At 41.4% G+C, this 24,177-nt stretch overlaps 1 protein-coding gene across 2 annotated transcripts in view; it reads right to left on the bottom strand.

The window, feature by feature from the left end:
• Positions 1-21,018, bottom strand: part of EPG5 (ectopic P-granules 5 autophagy tethering factor) — a 118,023-nt gene extending 97,005 nt beyond the window's left edge. For both annotated transcript variants that reach the window (XM_017963447.4, XM_002757218.6), the window contains exons 1-5: positions 20,913-21,018; positions 5,379-6,320; positions 3,663-3,906; positions 2,343-2,479; positions 600-707 (exon numbers count right to left, since the gene is read on the bottom strand). In XM_017963447.4, coding sequence (XP_017818936.3) covers positions 600-707; positions 2,343-2,479; positions 3,663-3,906; positions 5,379-6,320; positions 20,913-20,975 — 1,494 coding nt within the window. In that variant the 5' untranslated portion in view covers positions 20,976-21,018. The remainder of the gene's footprint in view (positions 1-599; positions 708-2,342; positions 2,480-3,662; positions 3,907-5,378; positions 6,321-20,912) is intronic.
• Between the last annotated feature and the right edge of the window lie 3,159 nt (positions 21,019-24,177).

Raw genomic sequence — 24,177 nt, forward strand, 5'->3', positions numbered from 1 at the left:
CTAACTAATAAGATTCAGACTTCTTGCCACCAGAAATACTAAAAAAAAAAAGGAGATGTGGAGAAGCTGAATTTGGGAAACATTTTGGTCCTGCCCATTCTAAGTGGTTGCTATGAGTAACAAATTGACCCAAAGGCAACAGCAGAGAGGAGAATCTAAAAACCACATTGTCAACTCCTAAGAATACAAGAGTTGATCAAACAGACCTGAGATCTCTGCTAGTATTAAAGAACTCTGAGATGCGGAGGCTTCTGTTTGACCTGTACCAACTGTGGTGTAAGACAGATTGACTTAGGAAGCTGTACTGAATACCATGAAAAAGTCCTAGTGAGCCTTCCTGCACAGAAATTGTGTAGAATTAAATATGACTGAACCTACCCAGCCAGACTACAAGCAAACTAGTACAATTCTATCAATTATGGGTGGCCCAACAAGTTTCAGCATTAAAATTTTTATAAATGTATACTGGATATATTTTAAGAATTTTATTTAAAATATTACTATTCTTTAAACAGTCTTTTTTTCACAATTTCTTCAGGAAAAATGTCTAATAAAAGCTCTCCCCCAACCCCTCGGAAAGAATTGACCATTCATCATACCTGGATGAAAGGAACAGCCCATTTACTAACACCAGCAGGGCATCGAAGAATATGGTTTAGAAGGAAGAGGTGATCTCCAGGACAGCCAACTCTGTGCAGGACTGATACCTGAACAATAAAGGTCATATGATCTCACTATTTTTTAAATCAAGAATAATTTATCTAGGGGTCTAGTAAAGTCATTCATCCAATGCTTAAATACATGCAATCTTTCAAAAGAGTAACCAAACACAAGATACACTATTCTCTGGCGGAGTTTCTACCACAGAGGCGCATCAGAGGCCAGTGAATCTGTGAGTGCTATGATAACACCCAAGCAGTTTCTCTACAAATCTATTTTTTTCTTCTCTGGCAAATTATAAGTCACTAATGTTCCTGGCCACAAGTGAATAGATACATGAGTCAAATAAGCTAGTTTCTTAAATCCAGATAAGTATGCTTGAAACATTACCCCACATTTAAGAACTCTAGTACAAATCTAAAAACAGGCATCCAAGACAGCCCCATTGAGAAACATAATCAATAAACAAACACCTCTCTTCCCATAACACACCTAACATCTTCCCTAAGTTTTCCAAATCCTTATGCCTTTCTTCTTTCTCTTAAAAGAAACTTTTTAAAGCACAACATTAAATATCAACTGACAAAAAGAGTGAGATACAGAAAATTTTTTGATCAGATACCTTATCTAAAATGGACAAGACCTGAAATATTTCAGATTTTTTCAGAGTTTGGAATATTTGCATAAACATAATAAGATATCTTAGTGATATGGTTTGGCTATGTCCCCACCCAAATCTCAACTTGAATTTTATCTCCCAGAATTCCCATGTGTTACGATAAAGACCCAGTGTGGGGTAACTGAATCATGGGGTCTGGTCTTTCCCATGCTAATGTCGTGACAGTGAATAAGTCTCACAAGATCTGATGGGTTTATCAGGGGTTTCTGCTTTTGCTTCTTCCTCATTCTCTCTTGCTGCCATCATGTAAGAAGTGCCTTTTGCCCTCCGCCATGATTCTGAGGCCTCCCCAGTCCTGTGGAACTGTAAGTCAAACTAAACCTCCTTTTCTTCCCAGTCTCGGGTATGTCTTTAACAACAGTGTGAAAAAGGACTAATACATTTGGGGATGAAACACAAGTCTAAACACAATATTCATTTGTTTCATATATACCTTATTATATACAGCCTGAACGTCAGGCTATACAAAATTCTTTATAATTTTGTACATCAGACAAAGTTTTTATTAAGTACTTACGTGTGGAATTTGCCACTTGTGGCATCACATCGGCACTCAAAAAGTTTGGAATTTTGGATTGTTTCAGATTTCTAAATTAGGAACGCTCAACCTGTGCCTATATTCTGAATATACATCTAGTCTTCAATTTAGCAAACTTCCTGCATTTCCATTTCTTCCAAAGTTGAAGTCCAGAGCTCATTTAACATGTTTATTACAGAGAAACATACTTTGTGCTCAATAATGCACTAGATAACTTACTACCACGTATCATCATCAAAGAAAAGTCACTAACTCATTATATAAATTAGCTGGAAAAAACTGTTGAAGACCAAATATGATGAAATAACAGATATTTCCTACATTATGAGAGAAATAAAACGAAGACTACTGTGTTTATTTCTGTCCCCTTAAAGCTGTTGAAGTCCAAATATGATGAAATAACAGATAATTCCTAAATTATAAGAGAAATAAAACAGACTACTCTATGTATTTCTGTCCACTTACCAATTTCTGCAGCCAGAGAAGAATATCATCATGAAACTGAGTATCTTCATTAACTCTCCTGGTGAACATGAATAAGACACTAATGCATTCCTTTAGTTGACACAGATCAGAGGGAATGCTTTCTGTCTGCTTAGAAGCTGTAAATGAAAGAAATTAAAGGAGTCCCTCACAAATGGTGTTTTTGGGGGAATTTTTAGTGTCTTCACTTAAACCAACAACAACAAAAAAAACCTTAAAAATACTTAGTGCAGATAAAAATAAAAGGAGAAAAGTCATATCAAAATATTTAAATTTTTATAAACAGCCAAGCCAAAAATGTATTTAACACTGAAGTATTTCAAAATAAAGGAAAAATCAACCTCATCACAATTCATTGTTTTTTCTTTTTGGGACAGAGTCTCATTCTGTCACCCAGGCTGGAGTGCAGTGGCATGATCTCAACTCACTGCAACCTCCACTTCTCAGGTTCAAGCCATTCTCCTGCCTCAGCATCTTGAGTAGCTGGGATTACTGACACCCACCACCATGCCCAGCTAGTTTTTGTATTTTCAGTAGAGATGGGGCTTTACAATGTTGGCCAGGCTGGTCTCGAACTCCTGACCTCGTGATCCACCCACCTCAGCATCCCAAAGTGCTGGGATCACACATGCGAGCCACCATGCCTGACCATAATCCATTTTTTTTTTTTTTGAAAATCAGTAGATCTCTGACTTACCCCCAGTTCTTTGATTAGTTAAGAAAATGAGGGGGACTTTTACGTTAAAGTATCCTAATATATTCCCCAAAAATAAAAACTGCATAATTCAATAAGCATACTTAATAGTTAATATTGTGTCGTTAAGGCTAATTTCTTAAAATCCAAAATAAGATGAAAAATTCAGAACATTATTAATCTTCTGTTGGAAAATTAAACAAAAGAGCCCTATAAAAAAAGCGTCCAAATAAAGCACAAAAGATAAAGGGTGAAAAAGTATTCTGATGATTCATTTTATAATCAAAACCTGTATTTGGACTCAAGTTGGTAACAAGCACATAAACTAGGAAAGCAAAGGACATTAATGATAGATAGTGATAGAGTTCTGGCATCCTAGAGAAGCAGAGAAAGACAACCACAGAGAAAAGAGACCTGGCAACATTCCCAAGAAATGTCATTAAGGCAGATCTCAATCCTACGCGGAGGGAAGCATAGTAAAACTGCAAGCACAAACAGCACCTTGTAAGGCCAATTACTACATAGTCGATTCAACCAGACTACATCCCTCAATTTTTTTTTTTTATTTCAAAACACAGGAAAGAGTGAGACCTTCATTACTTACACACCTCGGCCTTGCTGGTGAATTACTAAAGATCTCAGAACAGCTGAACTACTGAGCAATGCATAGATGTAAGACTCCACTTGCAATCTTGAGAGCACAGAAGTATAAGAATGAAGGGCCAGGGTCTGGTGAAGGTGCTCAGATTTGGCATCAAATAGCTTCTTCAGCTCCCCAAGTGCATTTTCATTCATTTCTACTCTTTGGTAGCGATGATAGCTGGAAACTTTCACTTGATCTGCACAGATACCCTACCGGTGGACAAAAAGGTAAAGTACGAAATCAGTTACTCTTTCCATTTGAAGCAGGCAGCAAGTATAAGATACACAGGCTTCAGTACCATCTTCAAAGAGCTTACAATCATGGTGAGGGGACATATTAATGTGCACAGAACATTACCAGCAAATATATGATCAGGTGCAAAGGATCATAAAACCAATAACAAATACATCACAAGTTCAGAGGATGGAAGAGTAACTTTAAGAAGTAGTCAGCAGTGAAAGCTGCAAGCAAATAACAGAACAACTCAGGCTGATGATCTTGCCTTCTATTTTACTAACATAAAGCCAATGTGATATTCCCTAAACTTCACGGTACCTCAAAACACCTCTGAATCTACCCTCATCATTCTTTGTAGCTCTGCTCAAAAGAAGGAAAAACCTCTCCTCTCCAGTATTAACTTCAGCTGTGTTCTTGATTCTGTCCTCTCTTTCTCAATACAGTATTTCCAAATGTTTCCCTCTTTCCTATCTACAGAGATATATAGGTCTGCCAATGAACAAGGATTAGGGATGGGGGAATCACGTTTCTCTCCAATATCTCCTCCAGCTTCCCTTCACTGCAAAACTTGTCAAGAGTAACCTCGTCTTCCTTGCCATCTCTCCCAAGCCACTATGAAATGGCTTATGAAATGGCCAAAATCCTTTGGCCTCCACAGGGTTGCATCTAATAGTCTTCCCCCTCCCCTCTCTACCTCGAAGAGACGTCTCCCCCTTCCTTTGGGGGCTCTGTGTTACACATCAGGGATTCTCCATTGCTTAGAGATCAGGAGGCGAGTTTCACTCTCATTTTCTCCACTGCCATCATCCTGGAGCTGGGGATCAGTTATCACCTTCAGATTCCTCATGTCCTCTCAATGGATGGGGAAGACCATTACATGCAACCCTATGGAGGCCAACGTGATCATAACACCTTCAGTTTCCTCTTCCACTCTCAACCTTGACACTCTCTACCCACTGGATGTTGGTGGCATTATGCCCAAGGTCACAAACTAATGGCCCATGGGCTCAATTTCAGCTGGAGACATGATTTGCTTAGCCTATAATGTGTGTGTATGTGTGTGCATGTGTCAGATTAGTTGCTAACATTTGCACATTACCATTCCTCACACAAAAATCCAGATTTCTAGTTTTTCTTAGAAAATCGTAAGATGTGGCAATGCTGAACCACCACAACCTCACAACAACAATCAAGCAGAACTCAATAGTGGCTGTCCCCCTAAACCAGGCATGCGCTGACCCAGTGACCACTGTCCAATCAGCCTGCTTCACTCCTCCAGGTTATACACCTGGCTCCTGCAGGCATTTGACTTTGTGATCCCTGCCCTGCGCTACTATAGCCTGAGGCAGGGTCAGTGTGGGTGTACGGAACAGACTCCAGACCTGGACGGCACCCCAGGAATAGCAGCTCCACTGCAAATATCCCAGACTTCTGATCAAAATACCTGTACAGACATTTGTTCCTCTTTAAACTGCCACAGCCGACTTTTAGCATTTTGGCAATCAGACATCAGAGCGAGCAGCTCAGCTTCGGCCAGCAGCAGTTGCTTCCTACATCGTGAGTAATTCAAAAGCAACTCATAAAATTCATGCCTATCTTGGTGAGCCATGCTGTCAAATTCTTCTAAATATGACTCGACGTTTTCCAGCCATGAACCAGGCTCCAAGATTTTGAGCTGTTCTTTAGTAAATGGTACTAGTTCTGGTTGAGATGGGATTTCTGGGTAGAGTCGCTCACTACGAAGCAAGGGTTTCACTGCCACCAAAGTGGGTACTTCTCCGGCAATTTCAGCTGGCAACTGGGGATACAGTTTCTTCACTTTAGGTGTCGGAAAAACATGTTTGGCTTCGCAGGAACTCTGCACACCAACGTTCTGTGGCACCTCTGAAGAACAAACCAGGAATTGTTTGTCTTCTTTGCTATTCTGAGTTTCTCTGACTTTTACACTTTCCATTTCTGGCTGAGTATAAGAATTCGACTGGGGTATACTTTCTGAAAGTCCACATTGTACCGATTTATTTTCCTCTACCTCTGTAAAGTTCTTGGGAGTTTCTACTTTAGTTCCAACACTGCCTCCAGGGTCAATCTTTGGCTTGACTGCACTGTCCCCTACACAGGGTCTGGCCTCTTCCCCTTCCTTTGGGGGCTCTGTGTTACACATCAGGGACTCTTCATTGCTTATAGTTAAGGAGGTGAGTGGTACATCAAACATTTCACTCTCATTTTGTCCACTGGCATCATCCTGAAGCTGGAAATCAGTCACCACCTTCAGATGGTCTCCTTTGAATTCACAGGCTGGAGAAGGAATTTCCTGCTCTCTGGAGGTTTTTGGAAGGAAGACTTCATCGGACTCTTCCCTCTGAGGGGTTTCATATTTCTTCTTTTCCTAAAAACAAGATATATAATGTGAAATAATTTATAACAATAATTGAGGCTTTCAGCAGGAGGAATTTTAAACTTGCAAATAAAATCTAAATTTCTTCATTTAACAAATGAAACCTAAATTCACTTTGCAAGCAATGTGTTTCATATGTCGTATTGGCCAATATTGAGTGTGTTAAATCTGGAGATTCGCTAGAAAAAGATCAACTGGATTTCATCAAAATTAAAAACTTTCATGCTGCAAATACCATCAAGAAAGTGAAAAGGGCCAGGCACAGTGGCACACACCTGTAATCCCAACATTTTGGGAGGCCGAGGCAGGTGAATCATGAGGTCAGGAGATTGAGACCATCCTGGCTAACACGCTGAAACCCCGCCTCTACCAAAAATACAAAAAATTAGCCAGGCCTGGTGCCACACACCAATAATCCCAGCTATTCAGGAGGCTAAGACAGGAAAATCGCTTGAACCCAGGAGGCAGAGGTTGCAGTGAGCCAAGATTGCACCACTGCCTCCAGCCTGGGCAACAGATCGAGACTCCATTAAGATAAATAATAATAAGTAAAAAGATCACAAAATGGAGACAAATATTTGCAAAGCAAATATCTTATAAGGGGCTTACATCTAGAATATAGAACCAACTCTTTTAACTCAATAATAATAAAAAGATACTCAACTGAATTTTAAAACAGGCAAAAGATCTGCATAGATAATTCTCCAAAGAAGATAAACAAATGGTACATTAAAAGAGAAATGCAAATCAAAACCACAGTGAGATACCATGCCACATCCATGAGGATGACTATTTAAAAAGTCAAATAACAACAAGTTTTGACAAGGCCATAGAAAAATTAGAAGGAATACTGCTGGTAGGAATGAATGTAACATGATGCAGTCACAATGGAAAACAGGTTGGAATGCCTGCACAACCTTGTGATCATATGAAAAACCACTGGATTATACACTTTAGGTCAACTGCATAGTTTGTGAATTATATCACAATAATGCTGTTAAAAAAAGATTAAGAGTATTTAATGAGTTAAGAAATGAATGAAAAGGGCCAGGCACAGTGGCTAATGTCTATAATCCCAACACTTTGGGAGGCTGAGGTGGGTGGATCACCTGAGGTCAGGAGTTTAAGACTAGCCTGGCTAACATGGTGAAACCTGCTCTCTACTAAAAATACAAAAATTAGCTGGGAGTGGTGGTGCATGCCTGTAATCCCACCTACTAGGGAGATTGAGGGAGCACCTTGAACCCAGAGACGAAGGCTGCAGAAAGCCAAGATTATGCCACTGCACTCCAGCCTGGATGACAAGAGAAACACTCCATCTCAAAAAAATAAATGAATGAATGAAAAGGAAGTAGAGGGTGGAAATTTTTTTTTCTGTTTTCTGAAGCTGTAGGAGAACTCTGAGACCTTAAATGCTAACTAGGGGAAAGACAGAAGGCAGGGGACAATCACAGGCTGGGCCACAGGATCCTGGCATAGCAAACAAGCCCTCAAGCCAATCCAAGGCTTCTTCCCTAGCCTGTCCCTCAAGCAGTTTTTTGTTTTTTTGAGACCGAGTTTCGCTCTTGTTACCCAGGCTGGAGTGCAATGGCGCGATCTCAGCTCACCACAACCTCCGCCTCTTGGGTTCAGGCAATTCTCCTGCCTTAGCCTCCTAAATAGCTGAGATTACAGGCACGCGCCACCGTGCCCAGCTAATTTTTTGTATTTTTAGTAGAGACAGGGTTTCACCATGTTGACCAGGATGGTCTCGATCTCTTGACCTCGTGATCCACCCACCTCGGCCTCCCAAAGTGCTGGGATTACAGGCGTGAGCCACCGCGCCCGGCCCCCTCAGGCAGTTTTTAACTTCCCTTTATCCCTCTCACCACCTCACCCCAAACCATCTCTTTGCTTCCTTTCCCCATACCAGGATTGACCTTTAAATTTCACATTCTTCTGGTTCAACATATGCAAGTCTATAAATGTAATTCACCACATAAACAGAACCAAAGACAAAAACCACATGATTATCTCAATTGACGCAGAGAAGACCTTTGACAAAATTCAACAGCCCTTTACGCTAAAAACCCTCAATAAACTCGGTATTGATGGAACGTATCTTAAAATAATAAAAGCTATTTACAACAAACCAACAGCCAATATCATACTGAATGGGCAAAAACTGGAAGCATTCCCTTTGAAATCTGGCACTAGACAAGGATGCCCTCTCTCACCACTCCTATTCAATATAGTAATGGAAGTTCTAGCCAGAGCAATCAGGCAAGAAAAAGAAATAAAAGGTATTCAAATAGGAAAGGAGGAAGCCAAATTGTCTCTATTTGCAGACGACATGATTGTATATCTAGAAGACCCCATTGTCTCAGCCCCAAATCTCCCGAAACTGATAAGCAACTTCAGCAAAGTCTCAGGATACAAAATCAATGTGCAAAAATCACAAGCATTCCTATATACCAATAACAGACTTAAAGAGAGCCAAATCAAGAATGAACTGCCATTCACAATTGCTACAAAGAGAATAAAATACCTAGGAATACAACTAACAAGGAATTTACATTAACAAGGACCTCTTCAAGGAGAACTACAAGCCACTGCTCAACGAAATAAGAGAGGACACAAACAGATGGAGAAACATTCCATGTTCATTCAGGAAGAATCAATATCATGAAAATGGCCATACTGCCCAAAGTAATTTACAGATTCAACACTATCCCCATCAAGCTACCAATGACCTTCTTCACAGAACTTAAACTTCATATGGAACCAAAAGAGAGTCCGCATAGCCAACTCAATTCTAAGCAAAAAGAACAAAGCTGGAGGCATCACACTACCAAACTTCAAACTATACTACAAGGCTACAGTAATCAAAACAGCATGGTACTGGTACCAAAACAGAGATATAGACCAATGGAACAGAACAGAGGCCTCGGAGGCAACACAACATATCTACAACCATACAATCTTTGACAAACCTGACAAAAACAAGCAATGGGGAAAGGATTCCCTGTTTAATAAATGGTGTTGGGAAAACTGACTAGCCATGTGCAGAAAGCAGAAACTGGACCCCTTCCTGACACCTTATACTAAAATTAACTCCAGATGGATTAAAGACTTAAATGTAAGACCTAACACCATAAAAACCCTAGGAGAAAATCTAGGCAAAACCATTCAGGACATAGGCATAGGCAAGGACTTCATGACTAAAACACCAAAAGCATTGGCAACAAAAGCCAAAATAGACAAATGGGACCTAATCAAACTCCACAGCTTCTGCATGGCAAAAGAAACAGTCATTAGAGTGAACTGGTAACCAGCAGAGTAAGAAAAAATTTTTGCAGTTTACCCATCTGACAAAGGGCTGATATCCAGAATCCACAAAGAACTAAAACAGATTTACAAGAAAAAAACAAGCCCATTCAAAAGTGGGCAAAGGATATGAACAGACACTTTACAAAAGAAGACATACATGAGGCCAACAAACATATGAAAAACTGCTCATCATCACTGGTAATTAGAGAAATGCAAATCAAAACTACATTGAGATACCATCTCACACCAGTTAGAATGGCGATCATTAAAAATCTGGAGACAACAGATGCTGGAGAGGATGTGGAGAAATAGGAACACTTTTACACTGTTGGTGGGAGTGTAAGTTAGTTCAACCAGTGTGGAAGATAGTGTGGCAATTCCTCAACGACCTAGAAATAGAAATTCCATTTGACCCAGCAATCCCATTACTGGGTATATATCCAAAGGATTATCAATTGTTCTACTATAAGGACACATGCACACGAATGTTCATTGCAGCACAGTTTACGATAGCAAAGACCAGGAAACAACCCAAATGCCCATCAATGACAGACTGGACAGGGAAAATGTGGCACATATACACCATGGAATATTATGCAGCCATCAAAAATGATGAGTTCATGTCCTTTATAGGAACATGGATGAACCTGGAGACCATCATTCTCAGCAAACTGACACAAGAACAGAAAATCAAACACCACATATTCTCACTCATAGGTGGGTGTTGAACAATGAGAACACATGGACACGGGGGGGAGCACTACACACTGGGGTCTGTTGGGGGGAAATAGGGGAAGGACAGTGGGAGGTGGGGAGTTGGGGAGAGAGAGCATCCGGAGAAATGCCAAATATAGGTGAAGGGGAGGAAGGCAGTAAATCACACTGCCACACGTGTACCTATGCAACAATCTTGCATGTTCTTCACATGTACCCCAAAACCTAAAATGCAATTTAAAAAATTTTTTTTAAAAAAAGAAATTTCACGTTCTTTCCCTTCACCAGCTACAAGTCCTAAACTTGTCCACCCACACCCTGCAGATTTACCCTATCAGGAATCATCATAACCATAATAATGGCAACAGCTGGGGGTTAAATAATCGATAAAGACTATTTTAACCTTCCTACTCCCTCCATGAAGAACACAGAAGCCTGTTCAGGTTTTTATTTTCTCTAAGGGTGGAACTCACCTCCCAGGGTTTCAAAAGTGTTACCAAAGAAAACTTCCTACCCCTGAGTTTGTTAGTGTTATATGTAAATTTTCAGTGCCAGAAAAATAGCAGTACTCAAATATAAATTTCCTCAGCAAGGCAATTTACTTCTATAGAAGGGGTGCAGCTCACAGATGGAACAATGGCAAGTGCACATCTGAACAAGGGAGGGGAAGTTCTTATTCCTGATGCAGGTAGCCCCTACTGCTTTGTCATTCCCCTATTGGCTGGGTTACAGCACACAGTCTAAACTAATTCCAAATGGCTATTTTAAAGAGAGCGGGGTACAAGCTAGAGTGGCAGGGTGGGTAGTTTGGAGGGAAGGATGGTCATGGGACAGGTCAGAGCAAGTGACCAGGGGTGACTCAGCTCAAAGTAGGTGACCAGGGTAGGTGAACAGAGCAGGTGACTGGAATGAGTCAGGACAGAGCAGAGGACCAGGGGAACAGATGTGAACTACTAATTAGAACTGGTAGAAAAGATTGTTTACTGAAGTTAAACTTTAAAATGGAGAATTAAAGAATAAGAGAGCTGAACATACTTACATACCAACTCTCTGAAGAGAAACCTGGCGTTCACTATATCTAACAATAGGGAAGTTAGGTCCAATAAGGGAATTAATTAGAATTAGGTCCAACAAAGGAAGTTAGAGCTAATAAGGGAATTAACCTGGAGTTGCCTCAGGGAAGCAGGCAGGGGAAAAGGAGAAGCTAATGCTTTAATTCAAAGAATGGACTAGCCACACTAAGGGAGGCAGGCGGGAGGAAGGTGTGGACAGCTGGCGGAAGCACAACTGCCTGAGCAGGTGGCACAGGCCTGTTCCTGCTCCCTTACAAATCTGAGATAGGAACAGGAGTTCTGGGATGCATATGGAAAGAGAGAGCACCTGTTGATGGTCACGAACACCAAAAGCAGTGGTGAAGCCTCCCTGTGGCTCATGTCACTTCTCCAAAGAGCAGAATAGGGGGCAGGTCCTGAATGTCTCCAAGCCTCCAGCCTCTGCTCTACCACCAATTCAATCCAAACATCACTGTAAGACTAGTTTCCCTAAATCACTGCTCGGAACACCACAAAAGCAGTCCCAGCTCTTCACTTTAATGACTGACTCTTAACTCTGACATTCAGTGCCCTCGATGACTCAGTTATGATCCTGTCCCAACACAAACCTTTCCATGTGGGCTTTCCTGTGAGCCCTGCAACAGATATTTGTCATCAAGCCCTGGTCAGGTGCTACCTCATTGTTATTAATCTTTATGTTCTGTCTCCCAAATAACCACAAGTATATTGGGCTGTACTTTATACCTGTCTGGATCTGATCTGCCTCTGTGTTTTAAGTGTTTCTTGAGGCAGTAGTGATGACCTGGGAGTAACAAGTGCATGCTAAACTTTGTCCTAAGTACTAGAATTTTAAGGTAAAGAAACTGTCGAATCATCAAAAGAATATGTATATTTACCACATGCTCTGGCACATTCAAAACTTTATTTTCATATGCATGTCAAAAAGCAAAGGAAAAAATCCAATTAATTCAGAAGAAAATGAACTTTCATGCTCAAGTCTGAATCTATTCTTATAGTTAATACACAAAATTTCATCTCATTAAAAAAAAAAAAAAAGGCCAGGCACAGTGGCTCATGCCTGTAATCCCAGCACTTTGGGAGGCCAAGGCAGGCAGATCATTTGAGGTCAGGAGTTCAAGATCAGCCTGGCCAACCTGGTGAAACCCCATGTCTAGTAAAAGTACAAAAATTGAAACTGTGCCTTTGCAAAATTATGACTGAGAGAGTAAAAGAAATCTAACTTAACTGACTCCATCTTGCTTCTAACCTCCAAGCTGTCCTTGTTCATTCCTTGGCATAGGATGAACTAACTTTGGAGGAATTTAGTTTATAGTTTAAACAAAGACAGTAACAGCCTTTCCCAAAGCAGATCTCCTTCCTGCTTGGGGACTAGATTGCCTTTGTAGGACTAACATTAACCACAAGACTAGAAATTACGGTTTAGGAGTCAAGCAACTGGGGGCTATAAGATTCTGACCCTCCCCAAACTGCTCCTAAGATCAGTGCTTGAGATATTTTACAGACCCTGCATTTGATGGATCAGCTGGCACCAGCTGATCAACAAACTGGCTCATCTGATCTTGTGGCCCCCACCCAGGAACTGACTCAGCACAAGGAGACAGCTCCAACTCCCTATGATTTCATCTCTAACCAATCAGCCCTCCTGGCTCACTGGCTTCCCCCACCCACCAAGTTATCCTTAAAAACTCTGCTCCCTGAATGCTGGAGAGACTGATTTGTGTAGTAATAAAACTCCAGTCTCCCGCACAGCTGGCCCTGCATGAATTACTTTCTCTACTGCAATTCTCCTGTCTTGATGAATCAGCCCTGTCTAGGCAGAAGACAAGGTGAACCCCTTGGGCAGTTACAAAATTAGCCAGGCATGGTGGCTGGCACCTGTAATCCCAGATACTCAGGAGGCTGAGGCAGGAGAACTGCTTGAACCTGAGAGGCAGAGGTTACAGTGAGCCGAGATCTGGCCACTGCATTCCAGCCTGGGCAACAGAGTGAGACTCTGTCTCAAAAAATAAATAAATAGGGCTGGGCATGGTGGCTCACACCTGTAAATCCAGCACTTTGGGAGGCCGAGGTGGGTGGATCACCTAAGGTGAAGAGTTCGAGACCAGCGTGACCAACACAGTGAAACCCCATCTCTACCAAAAACAAAAAATAAGCTCGGTGTGGTGGCAAGCGCCTGTAATCCCAGCTACTTGGGAGGCTGAGGCAGGAGAATCTGTCGAATCCAGGAGGCAGAGGTTGCAGTGAGCTGAGATTGTGCCCCTGTACTCCAGCGTGGGCAACAAGAGCAAAACTCTGTCTCAAAATAAATAAATATAAAATAAAATAAAAAAGAAAGCCAGCTTCCAATTACCCTGCCCACTTCAGTTAAAAAGAAATAAAGGTCAGGTGCAGTGGCTCACACCTGTAATCCTAGCACTTTGGGAGGCCAAAGCGAGAAGATCTGTTGAGCCCAGGAGTTTGAGACCAGCCTGGCCAACACAGGGAGATCCCATCTCTGTTTTTATAAAAATAAAGACACAGAAGGAGGACATAATGTATATATAATATCATTATAGATCACAAAATAAAATTCAGACGACTCTATGTGTATTAATTCCATGTGTATCAAGTAACATAATTTAAGCAAAAGCTATTTCCTTTTTCAAAGAAAATTAGAGACAGGATCGGGTATAATGGCTCACACCTGTAATCCCAGCACTTTGGTAGGCTGAGGCGGCCGGACAGATCACAAGGTCAGGAGTTTGAGACAATCTTGGCCAACGTGGTGAAACCCCATCTCTACTAAAAATACAAAAAATTAGCTGGGTGTGGTGGTGCTTGTCTGTATTCCCAGCTACTTGGCAGGCTGAGGCAGGAGAATCGCTTGAACCCGAGAGGCGGAGGCTGCAGTGAGCCAAGATCACACCACTGCTCTACAGTCTGGCAACAGAGATAGACTCTGTCTTAAAAAAAAAAAAATTAGAGATAGAGTCTCACTATGTTGTCCAAGCTAGAGTGTACCGGCTATTTGATGGCACAATCATAGCATGCTGCAGCCCTGAACTCCTTTGTTCAAGCAGTCCTCCTCCCTAGCCTTCCTAGTAGTTGGGACTACAGGCTGGTACCATCACACTGACAAAAGAAATTTCTTACAATAAAAATGGCCAGGCAGATTAAGAAGAATCTATTTCTTTATTTTTGATCTCCACATAAGTTACATACAGGTAAAATACCAATTTTTAAATCATTCAAATGAAGAAATAATAAACAGCAAATAATACAGAAAGAGTTGATAAACACAGAAAAACATACTTAACTATATATTACAGTAAATATGCCCTAGAGTGTGGGTACAAGGGGGGAAACCTAAAGAAAAATACAACAAACTATTACCAACAGTTATTTCCAGGAGCCAGAATTCTGGGCATCTCATTTCTGAGCTGTATAGAGTGTGTGTGTGTGTGTGTGTGTGTGTGTGTGTGTGTGTACCCTCATACACACTTTAAGCAATGAGGAATCAGAAAGAAATCATTTAAAAATAAAAATTTTCTCAAGTTTTGGAAAATAAATGGGAAGTTTTTATTCATCGTTTGAAATAGACATGTAGAGATGTGGAGCAGGCTTGGATTCACATGTCCAGGCCTACTCTACATCTTTACATGTTTATTTCAAAATTAACATATCTAAAACCAAACTCCTGATTTTCCCCCTGAAACCCGTTCCACCTACAGCTTTCCCCTTCTTAGGGTCTTCCTTGATTTTTTCTCTCAAACCTCACATCCAAACCTCAGCAAACCCTCTTGGCTCTCAGACTTCAAACACTCCTCACCACCTTCTTTCTGACAACCCTGGCTCAAGGCACCATCACCACTTGCCCGGATGACTGCAATAGCCTCTGATGGTCTCTGCTTCTACCCTTGCCCCCTTACAGTCTATTCTCCAAAAAGGCAGACACAGTGATCCTTTAAAGCACAAGTGGAATCATGTCACTCCTCTGCTCAAAACCCTGAGTTGATTCCATGTCACTTGGGTAAAAGCTTATGCAAAGCCCGACATGATCTGGCTCTGCTATGTTTCTGACTTCATCCCCTACTATTCTCCCTCACTCACTCCACCCTAACCACACTGCCCCCTTGCAGTTCCTAGAACAGGTCTAGCATGCCACTGCCTGATGGCCTTTTCCTGGCTAGTCCCTCTGCCTGAAACACTCTTCCCTCAAATAACCACATAGCGAACTCCCTCTTCCATTTCATGTCTTTACTTAAATGTCACCTTCAATAAGATCTATCCAGACCACCCATCCTAACCTCTCAACAGTACTCCCAAACCCCCTCTTTTCTTTTTGAGATGGAGTTTCATTCTTGTTGCCCAGGCTGGAGTGCAATGGAGCAATCTCAGCTCACCACAATCTCTGCCTCCTGGGTTCAAGTGATTCTCCTGCCTCAGCCACCCACATAACTGGGATTACAGGCATGGGCCACCATGCCCGATTAATTTTTGTATTTTTAGTAGAGACAGGGTTTCTCCATGTTGGTCAGGCTGGCCTCGAACTCCCGACCTCAGGTGATCTGTCCGCCTTGGACTCCCAAAGTGCTGGGATTACAGGCGTGAGCCACCGTGCCCTGCCTTCCCCAAATCTTTGACCTGTCCTTTTTCTTTTTTCCATTGCACTTACAAGGCCTGATATATTTTATTCTTCATGGGTTTTTGTTTGTTTAGCTTGCTTGTTTTTTGTCTTCTCCCTCTAGAACGTTAAGTTCCACTAATGCCAGGATCTTTGGGTTTTTTCTCTTTTACATCCCAAGTACCTAGAATAGTTTTTAGAACACAGTTGGTGATCAATAAGTGTTTGTTTAATAAATGAATTTGCTCTTAGGAGGCACAAAAGAAGCTAAATAATACTATGTAGTGTCCCCCAGCTTCACACCAAACCACTCCTGGTGGAAAGGGACTAGAGGGAGAAATCAATCATCTAGGCATGGCACAAGCGGGGATGGGAATTGAAAAGGTTTTCCTGTGACCTTCTGGGATACATCTGCCTGTCCTTAGCAATTACCAGATACTCTCACTATTGATAAGTTGCTGGAATTCAGAATTTAACATTAACTTTATAAAACACTAGAAAATGACTTCTTCTGCAAAGTAAGTCCAAATCTAAGAATCTACTGCACTTAACGCGTAATTTATCAAGATCAATGAAGTCAGGGTCCTCACAGTTGGGGGATTTTATAGCAGAGAATGATACTAAAAGAATAAAAACATTAGGACTATCTCTTAGGCATCAGGCAATAAGTGCCACATGCCCAACCATAACCTAGCAGCTGAGGTTAGCTATCAGATGATTAACATTGAGGAATGCAGGTCAGCTGCTGGGTTAAATCCTGAAGCCACTCACTGTCTAAAGCCAACAGCACATGACACTATCCACTTCCTCAACTGAGCCTTTGAACCAGTTTGTGGTTCCCTACATAGCTGCCAAATTATACTACAGATGGTAAAGGTTTTGTTAATGTAGGACTTGATAACCATAACCGAACCACAACAGCACTAAGAAGTGTATCGATTTACTCTAAAAGAATTAACTTTCTATCTAGATGGTTTTATTCTAAAAGAACTAACTTTCTACATTGACAAGGATGGGGACCTTGCTAATGTCATGGACTTTTTCCATTTGTTTTCTCAAACTAGTCAGAGGAAATTTACTAGAGTAAATTCTTCTGAGTGACAACGCTTGGGAATATTCTTCATTACTGGCATTTACTTCATCGTTCGACGAACATTATCAAGTGATAAAAAGGCTGTGAAGGGTACTGAGAACAAGACAGGTCCCTCCGTCAATGAGTTCAAAATCTAAGGAAGAAGAAAAATGTTGACAGAGAAACTTCAAATGAAATGAGTGGCAGAAAGGGGAGCAGAGTGCTACTGGAGGGGGTAGTGACATGAGGGTGATGAGAAAAAGTTTCTCTGACAAGGTACTGTTTAGCTGACACCTCATAAATGAGTAGTTGGCTAGGTAAAGAAGGACAGAAAGGGGTGTCGAAGGAAACGACACAAGGAAAGGCCCTGAAGCAGGAAAGGACATAAAGGTTAAGAATCAAAAGAGAGCCAGGTGTGGTAGCTCATGCCTGTAATCCCAGCACTTTGAGAGGCTGAGGCAGGTAGATCACGAGGTCAGGAGTTCAAGATCACCCTGGCCAAGATGGTGAAACCCTGTCTCTACTAAAAACTACAAAAAAATTAGCCGGGCGAGGTTGCAGGTGCCTATAATCCCAGCTACCCAGGAGGTTGAGGCAAGAGAATCATTTGAACCTGGGTGGCAGAGTTTGCAGTGAGTTGAGATCAAGCCACTGTATTCTAGCCTAGGCAGCAAGAGCGAAACTCCATTCTCAAAAACAAAACAGAAAAAGAATCAAAAGAGAACTTCGGGAGACTGAGGCAGATGGATCACCTGAGGCCAGTAGTTTGAGAAGAGCCTGGCCAACACGGTAAAACTCAGTCTCTACTAAAAATACAAAAATTAGCCCCGCATGGTGGTGGGCACCTGTAATCCCAGCTGCTCGGGAGGCTGAGGCAGGAGAATCAGTTGAACCAGGAGGCAGAGGTTGCAGTGAGCTGAGATCACACCACTGCACTCCAGCCTGGGCAACAGAGTGAGACTCTGTCTCAAAGAGAGAGAGACAGAGAGAGAGAGAGAGAGAGAGAGAGAGAGAGAGAGAGGGAGAGAGGGAGAGAGAGGTAGAAGAGGTGGTAGAACTGAGGCTGAAGAGGAAGACAGAGGCAAGATCATACAAAACCCTTAGTCCATGCTTTGAACTCTAGCCTCTGGGTGATGGGAAACCTTTGAAAGGTTTTAAGGAGAGTAACATGATCAGTTTTGTTTGGAAAATATATATCCAGCTCAGTTTAGAGAATGGGCAGCAAGAATGAATGTAAACAGGCCAGTTTAGAAGAAATCCCCCCTTGGAGGAAGGTCGTAGTAGTTAGGATGGAGAGGAAATGCAGACTCAAAAGAATATTTAGAAAATGCAATTGGCAAGACTTCGTGAATGATTAGATTTAGTGGGTAAGAAAAAGTAGATATCAAAAATTTTTGGTTTGACCAAATGCCTCTGAAATAAAGGCCTCTTCATAAACTCGAACAAAAAAAATTAATGTACATTTGTATAGAAAAGTTGCCTAAGATACAAAAATATAATCAATTGGTTTTTCATGACGTATCTAAAAGCTTTTTAATTTTTTATTTAATTTAAGAAATTCTGTTTTAAACAAAATAAGAGAGAATCCCCTTAACAGACGCCTTTTTAAGCATTTGTAACATGCTATCTGTGGAAAGACAAAGACATATAGATATATGAAATAACTATTAAGCTCCCGGATTAAGAGTCAGAATTTCTGGCTTTAACCTGAGTCCTCTCATAAACTGCATGACATTGTGCAATATTTAACCTCTGGAGGCTTTAGTTTCTTCATTATCTTGGGGAAAATAACTAGAGATCAAGACTTAAGATTCTGGCCTGATTCAAGTGCAGTGGTTCATGCCTGTAATCCCAGCACCTTGGGAGGCTGAGGCAGGAGGATCACTTGAGGTCAGGAGTTCAAGACCAGCCTGGCCAACATGGTGAAACCGTATCTCTACAAAAAATAGAAAAATTTGCCAGGCATGGTGGCAGGTGCCTGTAGTCCCAGCTACTAGGGAGACTGAGGTGGGAGAATCACTTGAGCCTGGGATATGGAGGTTGCAGTGACCCAAGACTATGCCACTGCACTCCAGCCTGGGCAACAGAGTGAGACTCCGTCTTAAAAAAAAAAAAAAGACTTAAGATTCTGCTCTCCACAGACAGACAACTAACATTTATGTGTCATGCACCACTGCATTCTAGGTTCAGGAATTTTTTTTTTTTTTGTAGCCTCATTGTTAGGCAGGTTCAGGGATCTTATAGCCGGCCAATGGCTTTTTTCTTCCTCCTGGGCCTGGATGGTTCTTCACCAACCCAATACAATGGAAAAGCATTTCTCTTGAAAATACTTCTGAAATTTGGTACCAGAATTACTTTCTCACCAGAATAACTCCTCACAGACCTGGATACACCAATATGTCCACTACTGCCTTTTAAAAAGTCATATAAAGAAAATGTCATAAATATTTGCCGTGGAATACTATGCAGCCATTAAAAAGAACAAAACTGTGTCCTCTGCAGCAACATGGATGCAGTTAGAGGCCATTATCCTAAGCAAATTAATGCAGAAACAGAAAACAAAATACCACATGTTCTCACTTAAAAGTGGGAGCTAAACATTAAGTACACATGGACACAAAGAAGGGAATAATAGATACCAGGACCTACTTGAGGGTGGAACATGGGAAGAAGGTAAGGATTAAAAAAAAACACGTGTAAGGTACTATGCCCATTACCTGTGTGATAAAATTATCTGTACAGTAAACCACCAAGACATGCAATTTGCCCATGTAACAAATCTGCACATATACCCTCTAAACCTAAAATAAAAGTTGGAAAGAACAAAAAGCATCATAATGAAAGGAATCCACATAAGTCAATTTCAGTCTATTAAAAATGGTACCTATGAACCTCCTGTTAAAACCGCCTTCCCATGAGAAAATCAGATTATAGGATGTTTAAATTACACTTGCTTTGGAACATCATCCACTTCTTGGGAAAAAAGTTTTCTGTACTTCTATCTTCCACATTTCCCCAATGTAAACTGTTTCAGGTAAGCCAAGTTTATGGGGTCTGGCCATCTGGGAGCAGTATTTAATCTGTCCATTTTAGAAAAAATATATAAATAAAATGAATATCCAGAGTGCACTTATAAACAAATCCACTTAAAATCACTCTAATACCACATGTAGTCTAATACAGGAAACCCAGAAAATTGAAATATGTCCCTACTGTGTGAGATCCGCTCTGGGTTGATTTCTAGTCATTCGTGCCCCATATAAACAATCAAGATAATATGAAATAAACAGGCAGCACCACTGTCATCCTGAACTTTCAAAGTGATGAGAAACGGCACACCACTAGTCTACTTTACATCTGTGACTATCCATGAAGTTTTGCCAAAGGTACCTTCTCCGCGTGGAGGAGAGGAACCTTCCCTCTTTTTGCATGGCAGGGACTGAAAATGTTTCTAGGATGTAAAGGAGTAAAGTGAGAGTCACCGATGGGGTTGGAAAGAGAAAAATTACTTCACGGCAGGAAACCAGACCCAGATAAGGAAAGCCAAGAAGGAAACAGAAAAAGAAGAGGCCAGTGAAGTCATAGGAGGGAGAAGAGAAAATGGGCTCCTCACAGAGTGTGGCAGGGAGGTGTGGAGAAGGAATGGAGAAAGGCCGGTGTGAACGGCGGGGTGGGATCAAATACTTGGAAGGTGGAGGCACAGCATGCAGATGGCTCAGGGAACGGGAGTAGAGCTGGCTGGGCAGGCCGAAGAGAGCAGCAGGGAGACAGAGCACACAGCCAGAGCCTCGGGAGGGTGGGGAGATCCTCACCTTTGTTTTAGTCCGGCTGGCCTTAGCCTTGGCCCGGCGCTGGGGCCTCACCGCCTCGGCCATAGACCCTGCCGCGGCGCCGTCACCGTTTGTTTTTGTCAAACCCTTGCGCTTCACGCAACCTGCCCAGTTCTGGCCTCCGAACTGTCACATGATCGAATTTCCGCCACTCCCGGAGAAGAGGCGGTGACTCGAAGCCTCTACGGGCCGCAACGTAGGACAAACCACTCCGGGACGCATTTGCCCTGGAGGACGGCTGCCCCGCCCCCTTCCCGGAGCCCAGGCCCCACCTCTAGCTCTGGCTCCGCCCCGCGCGCAGGTGTCTTGGGTTGCGCTGGACAAGGAAAAAAGAGAAGGAAAGAAATGAAGGTTATTTAAAAAGCAACTCAAAGAAGCTAGTCTGTAACTAAGTAAAAATCACAACCTGGGCACTAAATCACCCTGGGCACTAAAAGCCACCACCGCAACCTCCCAGGACTGCATTAAAAGGTACTTCTGTTGCGTTTATGTGGCTTACTGCACTTCTTAAGATAGTGAATGTGAATATGATGACTGAAGAGGCCAGAAAGAACCAAATTGCTCTGTATAAGCAGAGATTTAGGAACCAGACAAGAGGAGGTGGGGACCCAGTCGCCCGGTACATTTTCCATCATGAAGTTATCTGTCATTGGAATAATTTCAGATATTGGACCAAACAGCCAGACAATTCAAGTTGTATATTAGAGAAAGTGTCAAATTCAATCAGGAAGCAAAGAGATCAGTAGAATCCAAACAAAGGATAAAGCAACAATCAGTTGGGTAATGATGTAATTTGAACCCAGAAGGTGGTTTTGAAAAGACTCTTTTTGAAGGATATAATTTTAAAAGGGAGAAGGGGAGTAGGGACTCAGAAAAGTTCCTGAACATGCAGTCAAGGATTTCATGTCTCAGCTAGAAAACTGATAAGCAATCTGAGTTTCCAAGGCTGCTAAACCCAACTTGTTGAGGCAGTAGCTTGAAAAAGTAAATTGGTCACCAGTGGTGGCTCACACCTGTTATCCCAGCACTTTGGGAGGCAGAGGGGGGCAGATCACTTGAAGTCAGGAGACCAACCTGGCCAACATGGCGAAACCCTATCTCTACTAAAAAATACCGAAATTAGCCGGGCATCATGGCACAAGCATGTAATACCAGCTACTGGGGAAGGTGAGGCAGGAGAATCACTTGAACCTGGAAGGCGGAGGGTTGCAGTGAACCAAGATGGTGCCATTGCACTCCAGCCTGGGTGACAGAGCAAGACCCCGGCTTAAAAATAAAAAAAAAGTAAACTACTTCCTGGAAGTAAAGTATCATCTCAGGAAAGTTTAGAATCAAATACAAAGCAGATAAAGCCAACAGCATAATCCTTCTGTGTTAAATTGAGAATAAACTGTGTCTTTTGTATTTAAAGTGCTTGCACTGGTTAAGGTAATTTGGGAAATTAAAGGATACAGACCTTGTGATTCCAAATTAAAATACGTATTTTACCACCTGATTTTAGATTACATATTTTTTAGGTAAAAAATAAGATAATTTTACACAGCTTACATAATCATGGAATATCTCTAAGAAACTGAGATCTATCATATTTATAAACTGAATTTGTGGCTGGGCACAGTGGCTCATGCCTGTAATCACAGCACTTTGGGAGGCAAGGCGGGTGGATCACCTGAGGTCAGTAGTTTGAGACCAGCCTGGCCAACATGGTGAAACCACGTCCCTACTAAAAATACCAAAATTAACCAGGCGAGGTGGTGCATGCCTGTAATCCCAGCTACTTGAGAGGCTGAGACGTGAGAATTGCTTGAACCTAGGAGGCAGAGTTCCAGTGGGCTGAGATCGCACCAGTGCATTCCGGCCTGGGCAACAGAGCAAGACCCTGTCTAAAAAAAAACACTTAACAGAAACTAATTTTAGAAAGTGTAGGGGCTTAATAAATTTAATATTAATTTTTAAATAATTTAAAATACTAATTTGAAAAAGCAAAATAACAGCAAATGTGCTTTCTCTGCATAAGTATTGTTTGCAGAGATACTAAAGAAATCCACCTTGACAGCAAGCAAGTTTCATCATAAGCATTATTAGGAGAGAAGGGTTTGCTACTTGGGGCTATAATAATCATCACCAACACTTCCTAAGCTCTTACTCTCTGCTGGGCACTGGTCTGAGTACTTTTCACATATTAACTCATTGGATTCTTCCAACAACCCTGCAAAGTTGGGGATTTTATTGTTTTCATTTTATAAAAAGATAACTAAGACTCAGAGAGATTGACTTATTTGCCTAAGGTTGCATAGCTTATGTAAGTGGTGGAGCTGGGATTTGAACGAACGCAGTTATACAATATAAATGGGCTTGGAAGAGGAAGCCAGGCTTACTGTCTCCATGTTTGCAATATTCAATACTTATACACTGGGGCCAAGATTACTATCAGAAATATTTCATTTAAAAGATTCATCATAATAGTGATGAATCTGTATTCATAAAACTGTATTCATCATAATAGTGACAGAGTTGACTGCTGGATGTCAAGGTTGTTTTTTTCTTATCTTCAAAAATGTCTATAATCATTTTAAATTATAATCTTTCTTTTTGTTGTTTGTTTTGTTTGTTTGTTTTGAGACAGTCTCACTGTGACACCCAGACTAGAGTACAATGGAGCGATCTCCATCTCAGCTCACTGCAACCTCCACTTCCCAGTTTCACGTGATTCTCCTGCCTCAGCCTCCCAAGTAGCTGGGACTACAGGAACATGGCGCCGCACCCAGCTAATTTTTGTATTAAATTATTTTTCTAAATGTGCCTGCAAACAATATAGAAGTGCCCATGATAGTAAATTAATACTCCTCTTCCCAGAGTTAACATTAACAGTTCAGTATATGTCCTTAAAGACTTTTCTCTGTCCATATGCGAAATCACACTCTCAAATATTCCATGTCTAGGTATAGATTGTGACCTTTTTTAATTAATGAATCCTAGAGCTATTTCCTTGTAAGAACAGATGCCTTCACTTCGTTTTTCCTTTAATTAATAAAATACTCCATAAACTTATTTAAACATATTTAAACAGACTTTTGATGGCCATTGAGTTGTTTTCAATGTTTTACAATTAAAAACAGTGCTTATATATAACCACTAATATATTTTTATGCATGTTTATTTCTATAAAATCAATTCCTAGATTTAAAATTGCTGATCAGAGAGGCATTCTCATTTTTAATTTTGGTAAATATTTATCAGATTTCCC

Source organism: Callithrix jacchus, chromosome 13 (assembly GCF_049354715.1).
Source record: "Callithrix jacchus isolate 240 chromosome 13, calJac240_pri, whole genome shotgun sequence".
NCBI lineage: Eukaryota > Metazoa > Chordata > Mammalia > Primates > Cebidae > Callithrix > Callithrix jacchus.